General features: G+C 53.7%; 1 protein-coding gene and 1 pseudogene across 1 annotated transcript; one reads left to right on the forward strand and one right to left on the reverse strand.

Annotated features, from left to right (window-relative positions):
- The first annotated feature begins 1,247 nt into the window (after window positions 1-1,247).
- CUNH1orf115 (chromosome unknown C1orf115 homolog) lies at window positions 1,248-10,180 on the forward strand. The gene is made up of 2 exons (XM_039883424.1): window positions 1,248-1,613; window positions 7,842-10,180. Exons 1-2 carry the CDS (start codon window positions 1,320-1,322, stop codon window positions 7,959-7,961), a joined length of 414 nt encoding a protein of 137 aa, XP_039739358.1. The 5' UTR covers window positions 1,248-1,319; the 3' UTR covers window positions 7,962-10,180.
- Window positions 5,185-5,303, reverse strand: LOC120619389 (uncharacterized; annotated as a pseudogene).
- Window positions 10,181-12,133: the final 1,953 nt, after the last annotated feature.

The following is a 12,133-nucleotide window of genomic DNA, read 5'->3' on the forward strand; positions in this document are numbered from 1 at the left end:
CCCCCTCCCTCCTACCTTCCGGTAACCACTAGTCTACTGTCCATGTCCATGAGTCTCTGTTTGTACTGTTCATCTGCTGCTTTGAAGTCAGTTGTGTACACAGAGAGGGGACTTAGGGTCTGCTTTAGTTACTAAATTAAGTTACTTTAGTTAAGTTACAAATCCACAAATCCGGCTTCCGATAACCTTTTAAATTCAACTTGTACGTTGTTTTATTTACAAACCTAATACAATTTAACAATCTCAGTAAGATTTTACCGTTCACTTAATTATCTTAAACATTTTAAGTGACTTTTATGAACTTAATATATTTGAGTTTCTTTTCAAGTACTTCAAGCATGTAAAAGACTATATAATGCTTATAAATATAGCAAATTAAACTTATTTTTGTATTCCTTTCAACTTAAACTTATAAGTCTAAGTCAATTACTTGATTATACATTTTAAGTTGAAATCACAAAACTTTTAATATTCTAATATGTTCAATTGTAAATATTCTATTTATAGCAATGTATCAAAGCATTTTAAAACCAATTTCATATTAAATTATTAATGAAATAATAACCCATATTATTTTATACTTAACTCTAAGTTTCCAAAAATCAAAAGATATTTGCCCACATAAGAAAATAAGGCCTGAACAGGCTGAGATTCACAGTGCACTGGGAACGCATATCTCCCTGCGTGATGTTCTCGCAAATCGTGGTTTTAATGATTGCATCACATGACCAGTTCCACTGGCCCCGGATTTTGGCTGGTCCAGCCCCGTCGCTTTGCGCCCCCTTCTCGCTGCCCAGTCTTTCTGGGTATTTCCTTAGGAGAGGCCCCAAGAACGGTATGGCTATTTTTCAGGGCTCTTGATAAATATCTTCTGGTTGCCTTGCCAACAGCGCGTCACCGATTTACGCCCGTGATTTCGTAGTGTCACGGTCATCTCGCCCTGCCCCTCACCAGCACTGAGCATCATCTTTATTTCTATCGTCGTCACAATTTCGTGGCAAGTGCGGTGGGGTGTGGTTTCTAAGTCCGTGGTGCGCTGACGTTTCGGGGTACGCCTCGCCCCTTGGGCGCGCGCATCGACGTTTCGGGGTACGCCTCGCCCCTGGGCCCGCAGGTGGGATGCGGGCGGGTGGGCGGAGCGCGCCCCGCGTCCTTGGCCGGGCCGGGGTGGCGCCGCCGCGATCCCGGGCCCCACGGCCAGGGGGCGCTGCGGCCTCGGGGCCCCCGCCGCGACCGGTGTGGGGCGCGCGGGGTGGCGCGGCGCGCGGGAGCAAAGGTTGGTGGCTCCACGCCGCGCCGGTGGCAGCGCCCGCGGCACCATGACGGCGGCGGCCAGGCTCCGAGGCAAGGCGGCGAGCAGCCTCGCGCGCCGCGGGCCCCGGGGGCGAGGGCGGCAGGACGCGGACGAGGAGGCGACCGCCATCCTGGAGCACCTGGAGCTCGGCGACAGCGAGGTGGCCGCCAGCGCAGCCAGCGCGGGGCGCCCGGGGGCCCGAGGCGCGCGGCGGGTGCACCTGGCCGTGCTCCCCGAGCGCTACGAGCCGCTGGAGGAGCCGGCGCCCCGCGACAAGCCCAAGAGGAGGTACCGACAGAGGCTGAAGAAGTACGGCAAGGTAGGGGACCCCCCTCCCCCCGCCACTGCCCCGAGGGGCCGGGAGGCGCGCACCCCGGCCCTGGGCTTCCTGAGGCACCCGCGGGGGACCCAGGCGGGTCCCCACCGTCCGACCTGCTCCCCGTCTCTGGGCCGCTCCTGCGTCCCCCTCTCCCCATCCCCCACTCCCTCCCCCGAACTGTCCCGTCTGTGACCTGGGCAGGGAAGGAAAAGTAAGTTGCAAGTAATGACAAACTAAAGCAGAGGTGTCGCCGAGCACCGCTTCGCCGGCTGCTGGCTGGTTCATCGCAGTCACTCGAGGGTCGCTTACCCAGGTGGTTCCTATTTCTGGGGTGTCTTCACTCCCTCGTGTCACCCTCAGGACAGAAATTAGTGTCCCTGCTTTAAGGATGGGAACGCTGAGGCCTGAGCATTGTTAGGTGACATGCATGGTGACCCAGTTGGAAAGCAGAGAGTGGCAGCCCAGTTTGTGTGTGTTCTGGCAACATTCTCCCCAGGATGTCCCACCAGCTGAGAACTGTTTGGGTTATTCCCGCCCCGACCCCCGCCCCGGAAAATCCCCAAGGTCTTTCACGGCCTCCAGCTCAACAAACTCACAAATATGCACAGCTCTCTGTGCTCTGGGGCCTGTCTGCATACTGCCAGTTGCCTGGAGGGGCGGGGGCGGCTTGTGGGGTGTAGAGAGACACAGGAAGAGAGAGAATATGGGGTAAAATGCCAGTGTCCTCAGAGATCAAAGCCCAGGTGCATCTGATTGGGAGCACTTGAAGCTGCCGAAGCCCCAGCTAAATCACAGAGCTGGTGGGGTCCTGGCCAACGGCCAAGGGCCCCACCTGATTTGTCATCCAGTTATCTGTGTCCTCCAGTGGCCCTTATCACACCTGAAACCAACCAGTCTGCATACCTAGAAGCTGAGGCTTGTCCTCTGTAAAGATATGTCAGCCGCTGTGGGAGCAGTTTACAATCAGGCAGTGGTAAAACACATTAATAAAATCTACAGACTTGGGACTCGCAAGCGTAGAGGCGTACTAGGACTGAGCCTTCTTCACGATCCCAGACGAGCACAACGAAGCCATCGCTGGCCTCTCCGCTAGGGAACTGACAGTGTGGCAACCTCACTTCGAGGCTGTCACTCGAAGGCGCTTGGTGGGCACTCGCTCTGTGCCAGGCCTTGTGCTAAGCTCCAGAGATTCAAAAGTGAGTACAACACAGTCCTGCTCTAGAGAGATCCACAGCCTCCCAGGGGGACCTGGCTCGGCTGGGGCACCATTATCAGGCGACATGGTGCCGAGCCAGGCAGTGAATCGTCAAGTAGGGCATTTCTCAAGTCAATGGTGACGTGAAGACTGGGCACAGAAGGACGAGTTAAGGTTACACTCTTCCTATCCACCAGGATGGCTATTATCGAATAATAACAGTAAGGGAGGGAAGATCCCCAAAATAACAGGTCTTGGCGAGGAGGTGGAGAGACTCGCATTCTTGCGAATTGCTGGTGGGAATATAACATGGTGCAGATGCCGTGGAAAACAATTTGGCTGTTCCTCAAAACATTAAATATGGAGCGACCATAGAATCTAGCAATTTCACTCCTGGATATTTATCTAAAAGAACTGAGAACGGATTCTCAGCTATGTATCTACACGCCCATGGCGGCGTATTCACAAGACCCACAAGGGGGAAACAACCCAAATGCTGATCAACTGATAGATGTATAAACAAAGTGCGATTTACACATAGGATGGAATAGTCTTTGGACAAAAAGGAACGGGGCACTGACAGATGGCACAACATGGATGCACCCCTAAAACGTTGTGCCGAGTAAAGGACGCCGGTCACACAAGGTCCTGTACTGATTGTGTGTTTGATTCCATTTATATAAAACTAGCCAGAATAGGTAAATGTAGAGACAGGACACAGACTGGTGATTGTCAAGGAACGGGGGTAGCGGGGAGGGTGGGAGATGGGGTGCAATGCTCACCGGCCATGGGGGTTCCCTTTGGGGATGTGAAAATGTCCGGAGGTGGGCAGACGTGGTCATCACACGACATGATGAGTGTCCTCGGGGCCACTGAAGCGTTTACCTTAAAATGATTAATTTTTATGTTGCGTGACTCGTACTTTGAGTAAAGAAAAACAATCGGCAGGTAGACAAGGGATGGCATCCCACGCGGGGGGGCAGCGTCAGCCAGGTGAGGACATGCGTGCTCCAGAGTGATGCACGCTGGCCCGGTAGACCCCACGGGGCAGGCGAGGGGGCCTTGTCACGTATGTCGGCCTTGGCCGTGCCCTTTCTGCCTTTCAAAATTGCCGCTCAGGAGGTGACCAGTTGGGCTCCAACGTAGAGGAAGAAGGTAGCCGACCCCCCTCTGCTGAAAAGCCCGACAAGAACCGCGGGGCGGGCTTCTTCTGCTTCCGTCAGCAGGTGACGTTGCACCTTACGTGGGTCTGGTGAATAAGGAGCGAACTACAAACAGCTCCACGTCACAGTCCCATGCTCCCGAGTGGCGATTCGATCCGCGGCGGACGGCGTGTGTGACGGTGGTCCCGTAAGATTATAACGGAGCTGAAAACTCCCTGCCACCTGGTAACATCGGAGCCACAGGAACATTGTGGCGCCCGAGGGACCTGGGGTGTGCTGCCAGTCATATTAAAGTCCTGTACTTAGCACTGGGTGACAGCCGCCTACAGTGTTCAGTACTGTCACACGCTGTACAGGTTGGTGGCCTGGGAGCAGGAGGCAGGCCATCTAGCCTGGGTGTGCGGTAGGTTCGTGTAAGTCACTCTGGGATGGTCGCACAATGATGAAATCCTAGAACGGTGCATTCCTCAGAACGTGTCCCTGTCCGTGAAGCGACACGTGACTATTAAGGAATGGCCGGCTTTTCCTTCAAGGAAGGGCGATTAAACTTCCTATTCATCTGTTAACGGCTTGAATTCTTCTCCTACGTCCCTTCCTGCTTCTGTGTATAGAAAAATGTTTGGCTTTTGTGAAATGTGAAAGGCCCGGCCCGGACTGGACTGCTGTGCCCAGCCCCCCACAACTAGGGCTCGGCCCCAGGGCCGAACTGGCCCAGTCGCGTGTCTGGGACCATGTCTCCAAGTCTCAGTAATGAGCCCAGCGTTCCTGGGGTGCAGTGCAATTTTCTGGGCTTAGGAAGGGGCATGGGACCTGTGGTTGCTGTGCTCCCACGGGGTGCCTCGCGTGCTGAGCACAGGCACCTCTGAATCTTCTCAACACCCTGGGAAAGCTGGGGACCCCGTTTGGCAGCAAAGGAAACTGGAGTTGAAGGGATTTGCGCTGTCTGTTTGAGGCTGCTCGACTGGACAGCAGCAGAGCTGGAGGCAGCGTGTCACTGCCCCTGTCCGCGCAGAAGCAATTGGGAGGAGGAAGGAGCTGGGGTGAGGGAACTGACCCCCAAACTTAGCTTAAAATGATAGATGCCCTCCCTGAGCAGGGAGAGGTGCAGATAAGGAGAGTAATTAAATTTTTTTTTTAGGTGAGGTAACTCTTGGTTGACCTCACAGATTGCAAGGACCTCATTAGCTTATAATCCTTTATTTTTTATTCTTTACACCTACAGCACCTGGTCTCCCTAGGGGGTCTCCCATGCGAGTACTAACCTGGCCCGACCTTGCTCAGCTTCCGAGATCAGACGGGATCGGGCTGGTTCAGGGTGGCCTGGCCGTCAACAGGAAAGTAATTAAGTTTTGTTAACCAAGCAGCCAGCCGGGAGAGGCTTGGCAAGGGGAAATATAGTGTGTGGAATTACCTTTAGCTCAAGAGGGAGAAAGAGGTCCCCACATTCTAGGGGGTGAGGGTTCAGGCACTGGAGCCAGGCTGCCAGGTGCCGACCCTGTCCGGCCACTCACTGGTTGTGCGACCTCGGCTGTGCTCACCTCCCTGTCTCAGTTTCCCCATCTGTAACATGGGTTCGTCCCTGCGTCATGGTAAGGGGTGAATGAATGTATGCGTGTAGAGGCCTTAGGGAGCACATGGCATGTGACGAGCGTTTTGTACCTGTTGACTAAGGGGGCAGAGGGGAGGAACAAACACAGGGGTTCAAGACAAACACATTTGTCCTTCGACAGCGCCGGGATCCAGAAGCCCAAGGTCAGTCTCCCTGGGCTACAGTTGTCGGCAGGGCCCTTTCCTTCTGGGGGCTCCAGGAGAGACGCGTTTCTCCTCTGTCCAGCTTCCAGAGGTCCCTTCCTCCAGCCTCCAGGCCCGGAGCACAGCATCTTCAAAGTTCTTTCTCGCTGTCCTTCTGCTGCTGTCATTATGTCGCCTTCCAGCACCCCATGCTTTCCTCTTCGAGGGACCCTGGGCTTTATCTGGAGTCTTATAAAGATGTAAGGATCCTCGTAATGATGGACCCGCCTGGATAATCCAGATGATCTGTCCATTCATGTAATCACATCTGCAAAGTCCCTTTTGCCATATTCACTGATTCTGGGAATTGAGACGTGGGCATCTCAGGAGGGGGTCAATATTCAGCCTCCCGACCTCTCCCACGCTCCCCCATTCCCCTCTGCCCTTCGATCGAAAGCTCCACTCAGGTCAAAGAATTCAAAACCTGCTCCCCTGAATGACAGCGAAATGATGGCCGTCACAGATAGTTCACATTTCTTTGCCTCCCATTTTTTTCAGATCTGTGCTTTGACAGTGTTCCCACCACTGAGCTATTTTAGTAGCTTCCTCCTTCCCCACCCCACCCACCAAAAAAAAAGATCGCAAAGACAAAGTGATAAGCAGTTTTTTTTTAAATAGCAGGCGAGGAAAATGGTGGTACAAATGCCCAAAATGTCAAGTTGAACGCAGGCGTCCGTGATGCTGGGGGCATCGCTGATAAAGGCTGGCTCCCAGGCACGATTTTGTTGTTGTTACTCCAAACAGGTAAGGAAGATTCTCCCACTGAATCTCACTACACATTTATACAGCTGCGGCCCTTAGCAACATCTCCCCCTCAACACACACACACACACGCACCCTCAATGTCTCACTGAGAGGTCAGCGGCGCAGTGTTGCGGTTATCAGTGTTGACGCAGCCATCCATGTGACCTGGCTCTCCCAGAGGAAACCCCCCCCAGCCCTTTCTGGGTTCCGGGGAGAGATGTTGATGACTACGACACAGCCCCCTCCCTCCTTCCATCCTAGGAAAGTCTACTCTTGAGAAACTTTCCTGAGCAGATCACAAAACATCTCAGATCTACATATCACCACCATGAACTTAAATGGCTCTGTTCTGTGGAGAGACGGTGCTTATTCTACAGTGAGAAGAGCTGGTGCCCGGGGCTCCTACCCACCTGCAGCTGGTGCCAGGCCCTGTCTGTCCTAAGGGCTTCCACACACCTGTCTAATCCTCTTCACGACCCAGTCGGGTGCTTACTAAATATTCCCATTTTGTAGATGAGGGAATGAGGCCACGGAAAGGTAAGGAAGTGGCTGGGCTGGAATTTAAGCCCAGGGCGCAAGTAGTTAAACAGGAGTTTACACACTCGGTTCCTGAAACGGGGAGTATAACTTGGGGTGAAGGACACCGCCCTGAGATGAGACTTCTTTGGCATTGAACTTCGGCTCTGCCTGTTACCGTTTGTACTATCATGAATAACTAAGTCCTCTGTACTATCTTCTGGTCGAAGCTTGATGGCCAAAGGCCACCAGGGACGTGCAGGTAGCCAATCCAAGCGAGGTTTATTTGCCTGGTGCGGCCAGGGAGCGTGAAAGGCAGAGGAATCGTGAGGTCCAAAAGTGGACACTTCGAGTGGGTCCTTGAATGTTTGACTCTGAGCCAGAGGTATAAATCTGGGAGTTGTCAGCAGACAGGAAACACTTACAGTCATTGGAAATGGATGAGACCACCTAAGGAGAGATTATAGACAAATAAGAGAAGGAAGGAAGGAAGGAAGGAGGGAGGAGGGAGAGAGGGAGGGAGGAGGGAGGAAGCATGGGGAGGAGGAGGGAAGGGAGAAGGAGGAGCCTGATTGCTGTCCCCAAGATCTCTGAATTATCTGGAAACATGTAGCACTTGAAAGCACTTGGCAAGGGGGTGACATCTGTTCTGAGCCTCGCGTGTTCTTGGGCTGGGGCGGGCTTGGGAAAAACTTGGTGACTTGCTAATTCGCCCTGGGAAGATGAGACAAAATGATTATGCGTGTGACCCTGGAGCCTGAGGAATTACGAAGTTGCCTAACCTAACCCTTCGCTTTTCTCTTCTGTTTCTGAAAACAGAATGTGGGGAAGGTCATCATCAAAGGATGCCACTACCTGGTCATCGGCCTGCAGGGGTTCTCCGCGGCCTACTCTGCCCCGTTTGGAGTGGCCACCAGCGTGGTATCGTTTGTCCACTAGTGGGAGCCGCCAGCACAGATGCCTCCAGAACAGATGCCTCCAGAACAAGTGGAAGTCTCTGCTCTGGGACCCATGCAAATCCAGAAGCATCTCAGACTCGAACCCACAAACTCCTTGGAAGGAAAAAAAGGTCTTTCTTTGTCGAATTGGACGAGTGTTACGAACGGGGCGAGGCCGCTGCCGTCTGCGGAGCTTCCCCCGTCTCTGGGGAGCGGGTGGCCCGGATGGAGCGTCCCACGCAGAATCAATGGTATCAGGTTGCGGATTAGAGTTAGGTCGCTAAAGCTGGAGCCTTCGCACGAAGGTGGCAGGTGGCAGGGGCCGGCGGCGGCAGCAACCCTTTAGCAGATGCGAGCTCTCTGGGCGGGCAGCAGAGCGGTGATTTTGGGGGTGCGGGGTGGGGGGAGGGGTTTGACCTGGCGTGAGATCATTTGCCAGCCAACAGGTGCTCACAGCTCCCGGTGACCCTGGCTCTGAGGGCACGGGAGTCACGTCCCCCCGTCTCCTCCCTTCACCCCGTCGTCACCCACTTAATCACAGGCTGGAGAAGGAAGGAAGGAACAATCTCTTTGAAGGCTATGATGCTCTGAAACTGTGTTGACAATGTGTCGTGACAGTTTAAAGCAGATAAAAGCTTGTCGCTGTCACCCTTCTCTGACGTGAATGTGCAGTTGGCGAGGGAAGAAACAGCAAGTTCAAGTTCAGGGAAAGGCGGAGGGAGGGCGTGCGCTCCCCGGGCCACGCGTGAGGGGCAGCCGGACCCAGCTGCACACGCGTGGCTGGCTGACGTCGTGGGCCTCCTGCCACACGCCTGGCATCACCAGCCCGCCATGTCCGCACCGGGCCCACGAAGGGTGCTTCGTCTGGCGGGGGGGAGGGAGACTCCTCATCGGGAAATGAAAGTATCTGATTTAGAGAAGGGACCAGGAAGTCGGAGACAGGTGCCGAGGAAGTGGAAATGGGACAAAGGGACGTCGGACGAGAGAAGCAAAGGCACGGGACGCAGTCGGGGTCGTCAGCGTTGGGAAGTCTCCGGGTCACAGCCGGGAGGCTGGGTGGCCAGAGGCACCATGACTGCTGCTCCTCAGCCGTCTGAGGCCCACGGGCCGCCACGGTAGCATCCTCTCCTGTCCGCACTGTCTACCTGGACTTCATCTCACCTGGACTCGGAGCTTAGCGTGGCTACAGTCCTAACACTGCCCCAGGAGGACCCATGGACTGTCACCAGACCATCAGACAGGGAGCTGAAGGAAAGAGGAGGTCCCTACGGTAAACCGGCGTTCTGACTCTGTTTCTAGAACATTCAGAAGTCCGACGTAGGTATTGCTCATCAGTCTGTAGCATCCGTGGCAACACCGACCCGCTGCCCCTGGACGTTCCGTCAGGCCACGGGAGGGAGGCCTCGTCCGTGGTGCTTCACCGAGCAAGCCCAAGCAGGTGGCACGGGAAGCGGAGAGGGTGGCTACCCAGACGGACGGACAGAAGAAGGAATGGGCAGACTCGGCTTCCCCTTCCGGAAGGTCATGGAGGGATGACCTTGGCCCCATTTCCTGCATCATGAATATTCGTGAGGAAAAGGGAAAACAGATGTTCTTGTTTTAGCCCAAATGATCAAAGTGGGTAACGGCACATTTTCACACGTGATTGTGGCTCGCCTGGCCACGCCGGGAGGAGATGTGAGCGGGAGGCAAAGCAGAGCGCGGTTGGTGGGGTGTCGGCTGTGTGCGTGGCCTGCTGGGCACAGGGAGGAGGGAGCTGTGGTGTCCCGGGGATGCTGACCAGCCCCAGAGATGCCCCCTGCGTCCCTGGCGAAGTGGAAAGGTGAGCCCAGGAAGGGACCAGAGCTAGTGAGGCCTGTCGAGGAAAACTTTTTCCACCTCGCCCCCCAGATTGGAGACACCATCAGTCCAACGCATTTGGCCCTGATTCTTGAAGTCTGGTTATGAATTACCCAGAAGTTTCAAAAGTTGAAACCTCACAGAGATTGTCCTGGGAGCCAGATTCTCGTGACAGAAGACAGCTCAGCCGTGCCCGGGCACCCGTGTGGCAGATGACCTTTTCGCCTTTTTTGGGGTTTTTTGTTTTTTTTTTTAATATCAGGGTCCACATCCTACTGAGCATTGAGATTTAGAGCTTTTCCTTTACACGCTTGACCTCGAGGCTTCTTTTGTGTCTTTTTCTTGCCCTGTTATGTGAATAAAACGCCCAACTGGTTTAATTTTCTGTGTGTGAAGGTTTTTTTTTTTGTTCCACTCACTTTGTATCCTTGCCCAAGAGAGCAGCCGTGGCAGAGGACTTCCTACGGCAGGCGAGGGCCAGCTGGGGGCCCTCCAGGGACAAGCCAGGAGGAGCCCAGCACCGCTCTGAGGCCCAGGGCGGGAGAGAGAGAGGCCCCCACTCACCTGAAACTCTGCTTGGCTGTTCAATGTGGGACTATTCTCGAAAAATCCAGCAGAACAGGCTTCAGGATGTGGTCCTCCCAGCAGCGGATAAGGTTTCTCTCTGCCTCTGGGGTGCTCAGTGTCTTCCACGCTGAGCCTCCATCCAGAGACGCACATTAGCATCCCAATTCAACACCTGCAGGACTGACTTTGCTTTTTTTGAAGGTGTTTCTCCGGTGAATCCTCTTGCATAACCTTTGACCGGGCCCTAAACACGTGTGTCTGGTTCAAAAACCATCACCAGGAAAGTTGTCGAGGTCACCCTTCCTGTCACTGGCTCTTTAATTTCAGAGTGGGCCACTTTCGCCCAGACTTGCTTTCTCTGTCTAAAATGGAGGGGAATCATTTGTTTCGTTTTTGTTTTTCTTGTTGCAGAAATAGAAAGCAGAGCGATAACATCTGTTTTTGTTTTGTTTTGTTTTGTTTTTGCAGGGGAGTTTTACCGGTTGGAAAAAAAAAAAGGCATTACATATTTATCTTTAATTATCGAAAGAACCCTGACTCAGGTATTATTATCATGCCCACAGCCACAGAGCTGGGAAGCAGAGACACTTATGTTTTGGATGGTGGTTTGTGCCTTTTGAGATCTTTAGCATTCGAGGAGAAAAGGGCAGGAGGCTGTTCATGACCTTTATCGGCGGCGCTGTGCTGCCGTCTGAGCGACTTCATTCCGCTAGATTCTCAATTTCGTGTCCTCCCCGAAAACAAAGCGAGAGATGGGGTCGAGTGAGCGTAAACGAATCGGGAGGCTCTGGCTAGAAAGAAATGGCCAAGATTTGTGCAAGGGTTTTAGGGTTTAAAAACCGGAACTATGGGAAGAAACAAAAGCTAAGAGTTCTTGTGGTAAAAAAATGCGTTCTTGGGAAGAATCAGCCCTGCGCTCTTAGCCCCGGACTGGTCCGAGATGGTCATCTCTCGATGTCCGGTGGTCTGGATAATGGATGTCAGGTGGTCTGCACACGTGACCATTCTTTCCTAAGTCCTTCAAGGGTCAATCAGAGGGCTATCGATAGCATTTATATAGATCTGGAAAATTTAAAAGTTTAAGCTCTCGCGCTAGATAAAGCAGGAATAGAATTGGTTCCTCAGGCCTGAGCCCACTCGATTGTAGTAATTTAGCAGCTTGCCTAGAGTGACTCCATTTTATTTCTTTTCTCTTTCCTCCATAGATACTATTATTATTTTTCTGGGTTTTACATGAAAACTGAAGCTCAGGGAAGGTAGGGAACTCCGCGCCAAGGCTGTGGCCGGGGGCGTGAGCCCAGGACCCACGGCTGTGCTCTCCGCCCGTTCCAGCTGCCACCGTTTCTGCTTCCTCTGAGGCACTGCCAGTGACCGTGAGGAAGAGGAGGGGGTTAGCCGTAATCACATCCAGCTGGCGTTCCTGGTTCCCATATACTGATCCAAGAAGCTGGAAACCCTCTAACAGGGGAGTCGAGGTACTCACCAGCTCATCATACTCTGGATTTTTGAGATGCCGAGATTCCTTAGCTGCTGATTTGCCAAGGTCAAGGTACAGAGGGGAGGACGCGGGGCTGGGGCTGGGGCTGAGGCCAGGGCTGGGTGTTGGGGGGAAGGGAGCGTGTCTTTTACTTTCTCCCACTTCCTCGTGTGACTTCCGCCGCCATGGTAACTGTTCCCATGCAGCCAGCCCTCTGTCACCCGCTCCAGGGCCCTGGGGCCACAGGCCAAAGCCCTAGGCCAGCAGGAAGCCACCCCCAGAACAGCAGG

This window comes from Pteropus medius, unplaced genomic scaffold (assembly GCF_902729225.1).
Source record: "Pteropus medius unplaced genomic scaffold, Ma_sr-lr_union100, whole genome shotgun sequence".
Classification (NCBI taxonomy): domain Eukaryota; kingdom Metazoa; phylum Chordata; class Mammalia; order Chiroptera; family Pteropodidae; genus Pteropus; species Pteropus medius.